The 15,233-nt window shown below is 41.2% G+C and overlaps 1 protein-coding gene across 2 annotated transcripts; it reads right to left on the minus strand.

Moving 5' to 3' along the window:
* Window positions 1-2,139: 2,139 nt before the first annotated feature.
* Window positions 2,140-13,514, minus strand: CREG1 (cellular repressor of E1A stimulated genes 1). Of its 2 annotated transcripts, XM_044005260.1 has the most exons (4): window positions 13,138-13,514; window positions 9,502-9,621; window positions 8,134-8,318; window positions 2,140-4,842 (listed from the first exon to the last, which is right to left on the minus strand). In XM_044005260.1, coding segments are annotated over exons 1-4 (609 nt in total). In that variant the 5' UTR covers window positions 13,441-13,514; the 3' UTR covers window positions 2,140-4,841. The 2 variants fall into 2 exon arrangements, with proteins under 2 accessions (XP_043861195.1, XP_043861197.1); XM_044005262.1 differs by lacking the exon at window positions 2,140-4,842 and having other exon boundaries at window positions 8,133-8,318.
* Between the last annotated feature and the right edge of the window lie 1,719 nt (window positions 13,515-15,233).

Raw genomic sequence — 15,233 nt, forward strand, 5'->3', positions numbered from 1 at the left:
ACAAAATTCTTAATGAGGGACTTATGATCTTAGACTAACCGTACTTACGGTCCTGGTAAAGAAAGTTGTGTTTCAAAGTTTTTTCTAATTCTAGCCTGGATTTTTGCCCCCTAGATGCACATAAAGCTATACATAGGCACCCTTTTGAAAATTATTTTCCCACCACCGTCAGGAGAGGTCTCCCAGGATGAGGTAAAGAAAGATGAGAACCCATCTTCTCATCTCTTTCCATTACTCAGAGATTCCCAGTGAAAAGGATATATCTAAGAACTATTTCCCTTTAGTCTGGAAAAATAATCTCAGCCCATCTTTTTGTAGGTTTTGCAGTTCCAGGGCTTGTTTTATTGCTGTTTTGGGGGGTAATTGTGTCAGGAGCTCTGTGCGTTTGATGTCTTTCCTCTGCCATCTTGGCTCCACCCCCCCCCATTCAGAACTATTTCCCTATAATTTCCATTGGTACTAACCAAGTAGGGGAGAGAACAAAATAGTGCTATTTCTTCAGAGTTCAAAACTTCAAGCTATTCTAAGATCTATTTTGCATTATAAGTTTGTAGACAAACTCAAAAGTGGTTAGTGTGAATCCTAAAATAATCTATCATCCTTTCTTTAATAAAGGTTTTTGGTTTTGTCCCCCTACCCCTTAGTAGGTTTTTAAGATAATCAAGTAGTTTGGTGAAGTTTAAACTATCCGGCAAATAAAGGTTGTGAAGGCCCCCAAATCAAAAAAATCTAGTTTTAAGGCCTGACTTTGACATTTACTAGTTGGTCGGTCATCCTTCCTTTTTTGAAGTGGACCAACAACATCACGGGGTGAATTGGATTTAAGTGGGGCAGAGATGCACAAAGGTCAGCCTCACTTTCTCTTCCATTAGTCATGGAGGTCTAGTGGCAGGACAAAAGTCAGGATGACTGGCAATGGCCTGGAACACAGTGGACTGATTATGGGCAAGTCATTTAACCTGGACTAGAGTTTAACAAAGAAAAGGTACTTAACATGTGCTTGTTGAACTGAATTGCGGAATTAACACCTGAGTTCTTTCCCCTATTTACAAATTGGAGATGATTCAAGAATACTTGCTAAATGCCTACCATTATGCAACGCACTTTGCTAGGTGAGGGGGATTGAATGATATGGGTTTCTGCTGTCAAAGATTATTATTGGGGGGGGGGCAGCTAGGTGGCACAGTGGATAGAGCACGGGCCCTGGATTCAGGAGTACCTGAATTCAAATCCGGCCTCAGATAATTGACACTTACTAGCTGTGTGACCCTGGGCAAGTCACTTAACCCCAACTGCCTCACACACACACACAAAAGATTATTATGGGGATACAACTTACAAAAGTAAACAAAGTAATAGAGGAGGAGGGAAGAGTATTAAAAAATGAGACTCAAGAACCTTGATATTTATACCTGTAAGTGGTGGAGTGGGAAAATATTCCAGGTATGTGAGACAACCTAAGGCAAATGCAGAAGAGGGTGATGGCATGTTTGAGTTTGGCAAACAGGTCAGCAGTCCAATTTGACTAGAACTACAAGCACGAGGAGTGATGTGAAATCATTGGGGAAGAGAAAGGAGAGTAGGTAGGAGCTAAATTTTAAAAGGCCTTATATTAAAGGCCTAAGAATTTGTATTTCATCTTTGAGGCAATGGGGAGCTACTCAAGGCTTCTTTGTAGAAACAGACCTGTGCCTTAGGAAGATGATTGTAGCAACTATGTGGAAGGTAGATTGGGAAATGGGTAGGAACAGGAAGAGCAATTAGAACAGTCAACTTTTGATACCCATCTACCATTTTTCCCCCATTCTAAATCACTCTAGTGTCTTTAAGCTCTCCTAGGAACCAAGTTTAAGGCTATTTAACATTTTTACCTTTCAATATTTTACCACAAATCTCTGAAAAATGAGATGGTCAGACTAAATGATCTTTAAATGCTCATTCAGCTTTAAATCCCCAAATCTAGCATAAAATGCTTTCATCTACTCAAAAACTGTAGTCTACAGTACCCTCTGGTGGCCAGTAAGAATGTATTGCTTCAGGTTTTAATGTTCATCTTTAATTAAAAGAAAAGCAAGCACCTGCTGGTTCACTTTACTGTTATAAGAAAAATGAGAACTTAACTGAGTTACAAAGGGCTTTTATATGATAGAAAAAGAGAACTGGACTAAAAGTTTCCAAGGCAAAGCTAAGAATAAATGAGAAGAAGATAACCAAGCGGGTCATCTTCATCCTAATTTGTATCATAAGGTAACTTTACTAGAGTAAATGCTCCATAACAACACGCTGGACTCTGGCTTTTCCATAAATTTCAGGACATAATTAGCTTTTTGGCAACAGGGAAGGAGAACATCCTGCACTTAATCAAAAGATCATCAGCCAAGCTTTGAAATAGCAGTTTATCTTGTCTGACTGTGGCTGTAACAGCCAGGCTAGAATGAAAGCAAAAAAGGAAGGGATTCACAAGAGTCCAGAAAAAAACAAAACCAGTATTAAGACCGTTATACAAGACAATAAACCAAACACTTTCATTAAATAAATTTTAATTATTAGTGCTTTGTTTGAGAGACCAACCTCATAATGTAATTTTGTAGAAACCAATTTTAGTTTTCAAAGAAATTCATTTTTCCTTTTGCAGTTTTTGAATTTAGCATTTAAGTTCTAACATATAATACTTCATAAGCAGTCCTGAAAAATCTACTGAAATTATTTCTGTATATAGTAAATGAGTAATTTTCCTTATAACATTTTAAGAAAGATAGCTATTAGGGTTTCTAAAAACCCATTTCATCTGATGAGCTCTTAAAATTTTTCCAAACATTGTATTTCCCTGAGTTATATAGATTCACTGGAACCTCAAGAGCAATCAATTTTCAGTACAAATATTTGTTGAATAGCTATTATTCATTGCAGGACAGAATTCAGGGTAAGGCAAATCTATACAGGACCTGATCTTACTTAATGAAATTCTAAAAGGACCTTATATGATGTGTATAAGGTTTCATCCCTATTTCATTCCCCTGATGTTGAATTAAACAACCAGTGATAAAGCATTTTTTAAAAAATAAGTCAATACTTTGAAGGGAACCCAAGAAGTACTGTGTCACAACTGCTATTGCTTACACATACTTTCAAATTAAGAATTTTGCCTGAAAATGACTATTGGAGATGTAGAAAATAATATTTTAGTCTATGATACTTAGGAAGAAAATGAAAATAATCTTACAACAATAACCAATTTTATACAACTCAAATAGGGGATAGGAACTGGGCCTATGATTTAATTCTTATAGGGAACTGCCAGACAAGGAAATTTCTTCTACCAATGCAGGTCGGCACCTTCTCTGCAACTTACATCTTTAAGAGAGTTGCCTAGAATACTGAGAAGTAAAATTACTTGTCCGGGGTTCTACAGTCAGTATGTATGCCTCGGGGTGAGATCTGAACCCAGATCTTCTTGGCCTTTCCACCTCACTACCTTTCATATCATTCGAGATAATCATTTTTCACGCTTTTCAAAAGTATTCAGGGGGCAGCTAGGTGGCGCAGTAGATAGAACATGGACCCTGGAATCAGGAGGACCTGAGTTCAAATCTGGCCTCAGACACTTAACACTTACTAGCTGTGTGACCCTGGGAAAGTCACTTAACCCCAATGGCCTCACTAAAAAATAAAAGTATTCAGACTTGTTTTTATAATCATTAATTATTCCTCACCCTCCAATTTTTCCTCATCATATTTTCTTTTCTTTCTTTTTTTTTTTTTTTGTGGGGCAATAGGGGTTAAGTGACTTGCTCAGGGTCACACAGCTAGTAAATGTCAAGTGTCTGAGGTCAGATTTGAACTCAGGTCCTCCTGAATCCAGGGCAGGTGCTTTATCCACTGCGCCACCTAGCCAGCCGCCCCTCATCATATTTTATTTTGAGGGAAATTTATACATTCTTCCTTCCCCTCTCATAGCTTCCTTCAAGTGGGCTTGGAAAGACCAACTAAAGAAGCCTGAATGACCTTGTTTGCTAAAAGTAAGAGTATAAACAACAGTTAAAGGACATAGTAGAATGGATAAAATTATGTTCGGATACAGAGCCTGAAACCATGGTCTCATCTGGTTAATAAGGATCTCAGTATTTACCCACAAATTCCCTCTCCTTCCATTCAATAGATATGGAATCATAAGAAGGAAGAAATTCAAATAAAATGGGCTAAATCAAACGGGTAGGGGGTGGGGGGAGGAATTCCATCTGCCTGCTTGATTCTATATTATTGACAGAACAATTTCTTCAGAGTCTAGCTTTGCTCCTGGTCCAACAAGCAAACACTCTCTGTCCCCAATCACCATACATAAGCTGATTAGTGGCCCGAAGCTCTATTTGGGTTTAAATAAATAGTTTTTCTGTTGGGCAAGATTAAGGCACATTCAGCATATGGCCAAATTAACCCCTTTCCATCCTGTTCTTCTAAAACTATCAGAGGCCTCAGTAGGTAGTGAATAGGTTTAGTGAGCAAAGGGATTCCTAGGAATACAGGACATATGCTGAAATAGTTTCCAATCTCAAAGGCCAATTTAAATTTGCAACTTTTGCTTCTGGGAAAACTCTTTTAATGCTCAGTGGAACCAGGATTCTTAATATTATTTCTTTTTTTAAAAAATTTCAAAATGTCATAAAAATACTTAAATCTAAATTTCTCACAGCTAGCGTCTGATTTAAATATTAAGCATATAAAAATAAGCTTTTTTTGAAAAAACAAAACTATGCACAGAAAAACTGCAGATTCTCTATGTATCCCAAACAAAATGATGGAGCATCTTGGTGGAATTACAGAATTGATCATATTCCTCTTCACCTGGGGAAAGGAGAGAATAATTTCTTATTAAACTGAGTTCACACATAAATAGTTTAAAATGATTTATTCTAGGACAGAAACAGGGAACCTTCAACACAAAGGAATAAAAACTTGAGCCTAAGTTCATCTAGTCTATGAAGTAATATTGCTTTGGTTATTACTAGTCCAGAAGATAATTTCCCACCTGGCGGGATGCTCTGATAACTTAGATTCAAAGCAAGGCCCTACATGACTTTGACAACAATGGCTAAATAGACTACTAATTAACACTGTGAATGGCAGTGAATAGGTTGATAATTGAGAAGCAGGACAAAATAAGAATACTGTATTAAACTACCAATAATAACTCACACTTAGTAACAATGAAGCAGATAGTACAAGAATTATTCCCATTTCACAGATGAGGAAATTCTGCCTCAGCACACACTCTTAGCAGATACTCCCCTTGATGAGACCAAAGAAAAATTCTAATAAATAAAAATCAGGATGCTATGAAATGAACTGATGAAAAGCCTCAGCTCCTCACTCTCTCATGACCTCACAGCTAGTTTCCAAGTCCTCTTGTTTCTAAGTGTGCAACATCTTTTGTCTCTACACCCCATTCTCTCCTCTGACACTGACAGTGCCTCACGAAGGTCCTCATCACTCCATGCGTGGACTACTGCAACAGCCCAATGACTAGTCTCCCCACCTCAAGTCTCTCCCCACCCCATCCATCCCCCACTGCCAAAACACAGATCTGGCCACATTAACCCCCTCTTCAATGACCTTATCCTTATTAACACCTCCAAGATCAAATATAAAGTTTCATTTACTTGGCCTGCTCCTACAGTCCTAGTGTTCTTACACCTCACCTCCCTATGTGTATGCTGGGATCCAGACCTCCGTGCAGTTCCTCAAACATCACATTCCATTTCCCAACTCTGCCTTTTCACTGGATGTTTCTCAGGCCAAGAACACTCTTCCTCCTCATCTTCACCTTTTGGCTGCAAAGAAGCCTCTCCCAGTCCTCCCTAGTCTTAGCAGCTCTTTTGATTAACTCCAATTTATCCTGTATCTGTCTCCTGTACAATTCTTTGCATAGTTTCCTGCCTTTACACAGTGAAATATGTGAAAGCAGGGACAATTTTTTGCCTTTGTATCACTAGTGCTCAAACATAGTACGGTTATCTCTTCCACATAACAACCTTCCCCACTGAGGTTTTGAAATTAAGTGGGAATTTTGGGGGAGTTTGCAGAAGCCACAGATGATATGAGCAGGTCAGCAAACACAGAAAAAGTTTAGAAACTCAGAAATGCATAAAGCATATGTATAGTGTTGTATAACAACAACATATTTTATCTTTTAATACCATAATAATTCAGACTTCTTCTCTGATACAAAGGGAGGGCCAAAAAATTTTATTTGGATTTTCTAGGTCACAGGGGTACTGCGCCCCTAACACCTCTGAGATGTGGAAGGGATAACTGTATGTGCTTAATAAATGCTTGTTGACTTGACCTCACATTTAAATAGTCTTCCTTTCATCCCAGTTCAGCATTAGCATTGACAAATGGCACCCATGGTGATTATTACTGCGTAAATCTTTCTGAAAGTATCACATCTAAGCAAAACTAAATTCTAGTTTAAAAAGCTTTTTGTTGTTTGGAAAAATCACACACCTTCTAAGACCAATATTCATGCATAGGAAGAGGAGGAATGATTTGAGCCTTTACAAATATTGTTTATGTCCCTCCCTACCCCCCCCCAAATTCTTCCAACAACTATTTTTTCAGATTAATTTCCCCTCACAAAAATATCTGCTCTCCTCTTTTCCTATATCACAATAAACTACCAGCCCAGGATTAAATTAATTTTCAGTTTTCTTCCTACCATACTGGCCCAAACCCTAATCTTGCTTCTTGTTGCCAAGAGTTGAGATGATTTCTATTCCAGTTGAGTTGTTTTGCATATAAAACAATTCTATAACAAGAAGAGGCTGCATGGTGATGTGGACAGAGCCCTGGACTGGGAGCCAAGAGTCCTGGGTTGAAGTGCAGGCCCCACTCTTCATCAGCTCTGCAACCACTGGCACATGTCAACCTCTCACCCTCCATTTCCTCATCTACAAATGAGAATAACAACATTCATACTCCCAACCTCAGGGCACTGCTATGAGTCTCAAATGAGAAGTGTGTAAAGTACTTTGTAAACTGTACAATGTTCTATGTTCATTTTTATTATGAGAACAATACAAATAAAGGATGATTCAAATAAAAATGTTGTAACTGACAGAGCAGCCACTCGAAATTCAATTCCTTTCAGCTCTAACATTCATCAAATGCCCACTATTTGTAAGGCATTGTACTGGGTACCAGCAATACAAGGATGAAAAAATTGTCTGTCCTCAGGAAGCTTCTGTTTTACCAGAGGATAAAACATGTATATAACTTAAGGAAACACCAAGTACATAAAAGTAACTTCATGAGGAGAGATTAACTGCTCACTGAAGAAATCAGGACAAGCTTCCTGAAGAAGATGGCCACTGAGCTGTCAGAGTCTCCACTTCCCCTTTTCCATCAATATGACCACACCAAGCCTTCCCTAAACTCTTGGAATCTGATCTCATTCCCTAGTTCCTGCCCCTCTGCCAAAATGTTTTCTGCTTCTCCCTGGAATGACTCCCCCCCGCCCCCCAATGGTTTTCCCCGCTGTGCTTCTTCCCCAATCTGTTTCAATATCCTGATTTCCAGATACACTAGGCCACATCTCCCAGCATGTACTCACTATTTTTATTGGCAGTCCCCCCGGAACAAGGGAAAAGGTTCTAGAAATACCTGGGTTTCTAAGAACTGCCCTAATGGTGTAAACATACTCTGAAAATGGGTGGTCCAGTCTGGAACAAAGCTTCTTAAACTGTGGGTCTCAACCCCATATAGGGTCACTTAACTGAATGTGGGGGTTGCAAAAAAAAATTGGCAACAGTAAGAGGTTATGTATACCTATTTTATGTATCTATATATCCGGGGGTCACATAATTTCTTGGGCAAAAAGGGGCACCAATGGAAAAAGTTTAAGAAGCCCTGGCCTAAAAGAGCCATATTGAGTAGATCAGTGATCAGTACTTCCTTCCCCCCTTCCTCATTTGGTGACTGTGATACACTTTGGGGTGGGGGGAGAAGGGGAAGGATATGTTTCAGACTTTCTTTGTCTAATAAAACCCCAACTCTGGCTTTAAACTTTAATCAGCTCTGAGAGCTCAGGCAACTAATAGAAATAGCCACATTATCAGAAAGAAGGTAGGTACTTACTAAGGTTTGGCTTTATAATATTCTTCAGGTGTCACTGTTTTGGCTCCACCAAAGTAGTCAATAGCCCAGATGTTGGTTATAGCCAATTTGGCAAAGAACCAGTTATGATCTGCAGGCCACGATTCCATTTCAGGATGACGACTGAATAATGACTTTTTTGCAAAGCCCATTTCTGTATCATTCACCTAAAAATGACCAAACAATAATGGAATGTTTTTCTCCATTGGAAATAAAAAGCCTTACAGCTTTAATACTTTGTTCTCTAATCCATGAAGAATATGTAGCTACAAAAATCTATGGAGTCATTCAGTTGTAAATCTTGATTTTGAAATCGGGGGAGTAGGAAGAAGTATAAAGGGAAATTTTTAAAATGACAATCCAGTTTTTGTTTTTTGGTTTGTTTTTCTTTTTCGGGGCAATGAGGGTTAAGTGACTTGCCCAGGGTCACACAGCTAGTAAGTGTCAAGTGTCTAAGGCAACATTTGAACCCAGGTCCTCCTGAATCCAGAGCTGGTGCTTTATCCACTGTGCCACCTAGCTGTCCCAACAATCCAGTTTTTAAAATACTAAAGTTATTTGTGGGTCATTTTGATAGCTATAAAGAAGTGGGAAAATACTATTAGAACTGATCATCTCCCTGGGGAATGGATAGCATTTCTTAAAACACTTAAGTAATTTCTATTAGTTACAACAGTAAAACTTGGTCTTTAGAATCCTCAAGCCAAACATGCACAATGAGTTTGTTACACATACAGTTTATCCAAAGAAAAGAAATACATTACTGATGGACAAGAAGAGTACAGATCGCATTTGAAGGAGGTGCACAAGAGGTAAAACTAATATAAATTTGGAGGTAAACACTTCAAACATTTAGGTAAAATTCAACAACAAAATATTTATTAAAAGAATGGCACGGGATTGAACAACATTTAGGATATCCAATTTCCCTTTGCTGTTTTTGCCATTTTCTCCTTTTCAGCAATTAAATAAATACCCACAAGTAATTCCCGACTGCTCTTCAAATAAAGCTTGCCCCAAGTGAACAAAACCTGAAGTGCTAAAAAGGTTTGCTAGTCCAGCAGTATAAGGAATTTGAAGATCAATACCAGTGACATTTTACCTACTGTTTCCTTCACATTCTGTCCTTCCATTTCCCTTCTGGCCATTATTCACTATTTTTCAAATTAAATTCCAAGGATGTTGCACCTATATTGTACCTACTATCTTATATGAGGTACTCTATATTACCCTCTACAACCTTAATCATAAATCAATCTAATTAAGTTCATCAAGTTCCTCTTTACTTGATTAAAAAGTAAAATCACATTGCTTTAAGCCTGTCTTTCTTATTATAGAATAACAACTTACCTTCGTGATTGTTCCTGACAACATTATGTGAGCACAAAGGGGACTCTGAGGATCAAATCCTTGTTTCTCACAAAAATCAGTCTGTGCCAAAGACATTGTCAAAGTGGCATTTGGATTCTCCTGTAGAATGACAATGAAGGCTGAAATTTTTCTGTTAAGTGACATCCGGAAAATAAATCAATTTCACAGATGCCATGTAACCCCCAACAATATCACACACTTTCAATAGCCACTTCCATTCACTTCCGTGCTTCAAATAACCACCACTGTAGCTGGCATCTTCCACTTATGACAGGCATGCTTCTTAAGCCTAGTCAGTGAACTCTGAAAGATTCATGGGGAATGGCAGAGAAGCTACAAGGCTGGAGAACAAATGATGCCCCAATTTTCAAAAATAGAAAATGGACAGATTCTGAGAAGCACTGATTGTTAAAAAGCAGCCTACCTTTATCCAGACCATGTCATGCCAAACTAACCTTATTTTTTTTTTTTGACAGAATATCTACTTTTGTGGATAAGGGGACTGTTGTAGACAGAGCATACTTAGATTTCAGTATATGAGCTGAAGGGATATGGGCTGGATGCTAGTATAAGGAGGTGGATTTGGAAATGGATGCATCTGTTCCACTGGTTCTGTGCTTTTCAACATTTTTATCAATTATCTGAATGAAGTCATTGATGATGTGCCATCAAATTTTCAGGTAGCAGGAAGTTAGGATGCCAAAATCTGGATCCAAAAAGGAGCTGACATGCTAGTACAATGGGTCAAATAGAATATGATGAAATTTAATAAATAAATGCCAAGTATTAAACGCAGATTCACAAATGTCAACTTTGGGGGCAGCTAGGTGGCACAGTAGACAAAGCACCGGCCCTGAATTCAGAAGTACCTGAGTTCAAATCCAGCCTCAGACACTTGATACTTACTAGCTGTGTGACCCTGGGCAAGTCACTTAACCCCCACTGCCCCGCAAAAATCCCCCCCCAAAACAAAAACAAAACAAAACAAAACAAAAAAACAAACATCAACTTTACAACTACTAGCTAGAAGTAGCACAGACAGACAAGAGTCCCTGTGAAAAAGATCTAGAGGTTTTAGTTGGCTCCAAACTCATTCTGCTCAACATGACAAGACAGCCCAAACTTCTGATGCTACCACTCTAGACCACATTCAGAAAACAACAGGGACCAGAATGAAGGAGTTGATAATTTACTGTTGGAGGGGTTCACAGATCTAATTGCTGGAGGGACCTCAGAGACCATCTAGTCCAACCTTCTCATTTTGCCCACAGCCAAAATGAACATTTGAACCCAGATCCTTGAATCCAAATCTTAAGTTTTCTTCCACTATACCAACCAAGCTGCTTCGCTATAATACAGGCAGCTAGGGGGGTGCTATAGTTCCCAGAGCACCAGGCCAAAAACCAGGCCTCAGACACTGACCAGTTGGGTGACTTCTCACTTCTTAGAGCCAGGGATGTCAAACTCACTATATAAATGACCTTATAGTGACTTAGAAAACCACAAATTAACATCCTCTATGTTGTGCTGTATTTTCATTTGTTGTGTTAAACATTTCCTAAAGGCATCTTTCTCAGGTGAGCTGGATGCTAGGAGCTCCATGGGGGGAGGGAGTTTCCTCACCCAAGCAATCACAGGTTCAAACTGTCTCTTCAGTTTTCAGCCTGTGTAACCCTGTACAAATCACTCAATTCCCCAGGGTTTCAGTTTCCACATCTATAAAACAAGGGGTTTGAGCTAAATTATCTCTAAGGTTCTCTTTCACTCAGTCCTTTGGGCCTATGAATGATATTCCCTTAGTGAAATTAAATAAGCTTCTATTTAATATAAAAGTAACAAGGGTAGGGTCTCTGATAAGAAATAAGATTGTACAATTCACATGCACTTGTAAAACTCGTCTTACTGAAATCGATGAAACAAACTTCATTAGGGAATAATAATTACAATAGGAATAAACAAGTCTAGGAGCTAGGACTAGAAGGAATAATAATTACAATAGGAACGAACACATGTCCCTGAACAGTAAACTTTTAAGGTGCTGTTCTGTTTATAAACCTAATGAGCCTAATTCTAGTCTTTAATCAATCTACAAGCATTTATTAAGCTTTTACTTGATATATCCATAGATATTCAAGGTGCTAGGGCTACAAAGAAAAGCAAATAGTTTGGGACATTAAGGAATTTACAACATTAGCCATAACTCTCTTTGCATAAGGTCATAATGTGATATGAAACTTGGTATATAGCACAGTTGCTCAAGTAGCTAACTCTAAAATTTACGCAGTGTCTGAATCACCACGTATTGTAGAGAGCAAAGGCTAGCAGAACCTGTCATGTGATTTTAAAATAGGAGAAACTGTTTATTCCTGTTGTAAGATCCAGATAAGACCCGCTCTTCTAAAACTAAAGGGTTTGCAAAACTGTTAAGCAAGTGAAGCTTACAGCTACTGTGTGCTGGGATATGTAGCTAGGTAGTAAAATGTGCCACTGCCAGATAAAAACCAAGTCACACTTTGGGTCTCAGACAGTGCTGGCTTTCTGTACACTCTTTGGGGTATATTTAACTTGAAGACCAGGCCAGAGACAGCCCTGACATCCACCTACCCCCCACCCCAGCACCCACCCAGAAAGATCTCCCACCCTACCCATGGGGTCAACATGGTGCTGAGTCACAACTACCACAAAGGTCACAAGTGTTGTGCCATCCCACTTTTCGATCAAACAAAAACTAGTTATTGAGCACCAATTTTGAAGGTTCTAGTGAGGAAAAAAAAATTAAGATACAGCCCCTGCCGTTAAGAACCTCTCATATTAGGGGCAGCTAGGTGGCATAGTGGATAGAGCACCGGCCCTGAAGTCAGGAGGACCTGAGTTCAAATCCGACCTCAGACACTTAACACTTACTAGCTGTGTGACCCTAGGCAAGTCACTTAACCCCAATTGCCTCATCAAAAACAAAAAACAAAAAAAGAACCTCTCATATCTGGAAGACAAGTTATAAAGGACTGAAAAGTTAAAACTTCAATACAATGCCTGAGATGTCACATGGGATATGGTGATCAATTACAAAATAATAATAATAATGAAAGGTCACCACAGCTGCTAGAGAAAATTATATGTGAAGTGGATCCTGAAGAATGGGCGCAATGTGGAGCAAGTGTCTCATTTAGCAGCACCCCACAATGTTCTGTTTTTGGGGGGGAGGCGGGGTGTCTGGCCTTGTGACTTCATCAGTGTGGGAAATTACCCAAATGTCAAGTTGTCTGTAATTTATAGAGCACTGACCCTACACTCAGCCGGGTGGACTCGAGTTCAAATCCAGCTTCAGAAACTTATGAGCTGTGGGACTCAGCAGGAGTCATTTAACTTCTCAGCCTCAGTTTCCTCTACTGTAAAATGGGGGTCCTAGTAGCACCTGTCTTCCCGGGGCTGTGGTGAGGACAGAAGGAGATATTTGTAAAGTGTTTCCAGCACTGCCTGGCGCACAGTAGGCGTTTATCCCTACCTCTTCCCCCACTACCCCAGCAGCGCCCGCGGAGGTTCCCACGCTGCTCCCCTGCCCCCCAGGCCTGCGTGGGGGGGGGGGGGTGTTGGGCCCCGCCGCAGCAGCCTCACCTGCAGGTCCCCCACGGACATCTGCAGCGGGCTGAGGTAGAAGTAGGGCACGCCGCTGCTGGCGCCCACAGGCCCGTCACTGAGGGAGAAGATGTTGGCGAAGGGTCGCCCGCGCACCGCCGGCACCGTGGAGACGGTGGCCAGCGCGCCCCAGTTGCAGGCGTGGGCCACGAACCGCGCCACCCGCGCCACGTCCTCGCGGGGGGGCAGCTCGAGCGCCCCCGGAGCGGCGGGTGAGGCCGGCGGCGGCAGCAGCAACGGCAGCAACAGCAGCGTCGAGATGGCAGTCGTCGGCAGCCTCATCTTCCCGGCGGCCAGATAGGAGCTGGGCCCCGGCTAGCAGGAGAGCGAGGTTATGGCCGGACCGGTCCAGGGCCACCGAGAAGCCCCGCCCCCCAGGGCAGCCAATCGGAGACGAGAACGGGAGAGGGGCGGGGCCGAGGGCGGTCGTTCTCTGGGCGCGTGACCCGCTGTTTACTCTCCTCCGGGACTCCAAGCCGCGCCCCAGGGAGGGCGGGGCTGGGATTTCAGGTGTCATCTTTTTCCTTGTAGGGACCTTCCCCTTTGTCCCGCAGGGAGAGTGTGACCCCGGGAAGATCTTCCTCATTTTTGGGGGTGGGGGGGTGGGGGGAGTGGTGGCCTTTCCGTTTATGCCCAGCGCCCAGCTCAGTGCCTGGTATGCCTGGTATACAGTAGGCTCTGGATAAATGCTTCCCAACTAGTTATCTGTTGTGGGCACCGGTGCTCCTTTGGCTAATCGAGACTCCCTGCCAACACGTGACCTTTGGCGGGGCAAAGGGCCGGCGGAGATGAACTGGACCGGGCAACCGCACACAGTGGCACAAGGAAGGGTCCAGGAGCCCAGGGGCCTGGCCTTGACAGTGTCCAGTCTGGGTTAGAGGCTGGAGGGCCTCTGTTGATGTCCAGGTTCAAGTGTCCCCGGACAGTCCATCTGTCCCTTTATCAGCCACTCCCATGACTTCATCTTCCCCAACCCTCACCTTCCTTCTGTCAATCATTTCCCATCCATCCTCTGTATGACTTGTTCTGAATATGTTTGTGTGTCTCCTCCATCAGATTGTAAGCTCCTTGAGGGCAGGGACTGTCTTTTGTGGCTTCTTGTATCTCTATTGCTTAGCCGGGTGCCTGGAGCATAGTAGGCACTTCATATATGTTTGTCAGATTAAAAAATTGAATCTAAACCCAGGATTCTTAATTTTTTGGTGGGGAGGGAGTGGGTTGTGGACACTGTGAGCAGCCTGGGGAATCCCTTCTATCCCCTGTTTGGGGTAATGCTTTTAAAATGCATAAAATAAAACAATTAAAAGAAAATCAATTAGATTATAGTTATTTAAAAGGTGGGGGAGAGTTCAAGGACCCCAAGTTAAGAAGTCTTGATCTGAACCTTTTACATATCTTCATGCTTGAACTAAGGTGTTCCAAAAGTTTATTAACCAAAGGGTAAAGTAGTATTTTCTCCTGAGGTTACTTTATAAGTGCTCCAAAGGGGTCTCAAATGCACCATTTAAGGCAGGCAAGTCCCTTCTAAGTACAATGGATTTGGAGTAATAAACCTAGAGAGCTGAAAGGCACCTTTAGCCCTTTTACTAGGCCACCTCCCCCATTTTATTGATGAGGAAACTGAGACCCAAAGAGTGCTTAACAGAGCTTGGCACACAGTAGGTGCTTTATAAATGTTTATTGACTGATTTGACCCTTCCCACTCCTGTCCATACACCAATCAGCTGTAAAATTAATCTTCCTTTAGGAGGATCCTGCTATGTCTCACACATCTCCCCCGTTCAATAAATCCCAGTGGCTCTCTATCATGTTTGTCTATGACAAATGGGCTCCTTATCCATTCATATTTTGGAAAATCTAAGTTTTAAAGTAAAATGAAAATCGAATTTACAGACCAGTCAAATGATCAACCAGCTGGTCTTTATTTCCTATTTCTTTTTGATAACTACAAATTTACTGAGAATTGGCTGATCCCTACCCAGTCCCCCTACCCAGGCAGGTGAATTGCCTGGGGCTGACCAGTTTTTGTGCATTCCAGACTCTTGATCTTTATGAACCTTCCCCACCTCCCCCCA

The sequence above is a fragment of the Dromiciops gliroides genome, chromosome 4 (assembly GCF_019393635.1).
Source record: "Dromiciops gliroides isolate mDroGli1 chromosome 4, mDroGli1.pri, whole genome shotgun sequence".
Lineage (NCBI taxonomy): Eukaryota > Metazoa > Chordata > Mammalia > Microbiotheria > Microbiotheriidae > Dromiciops > Dromiciops gliroides.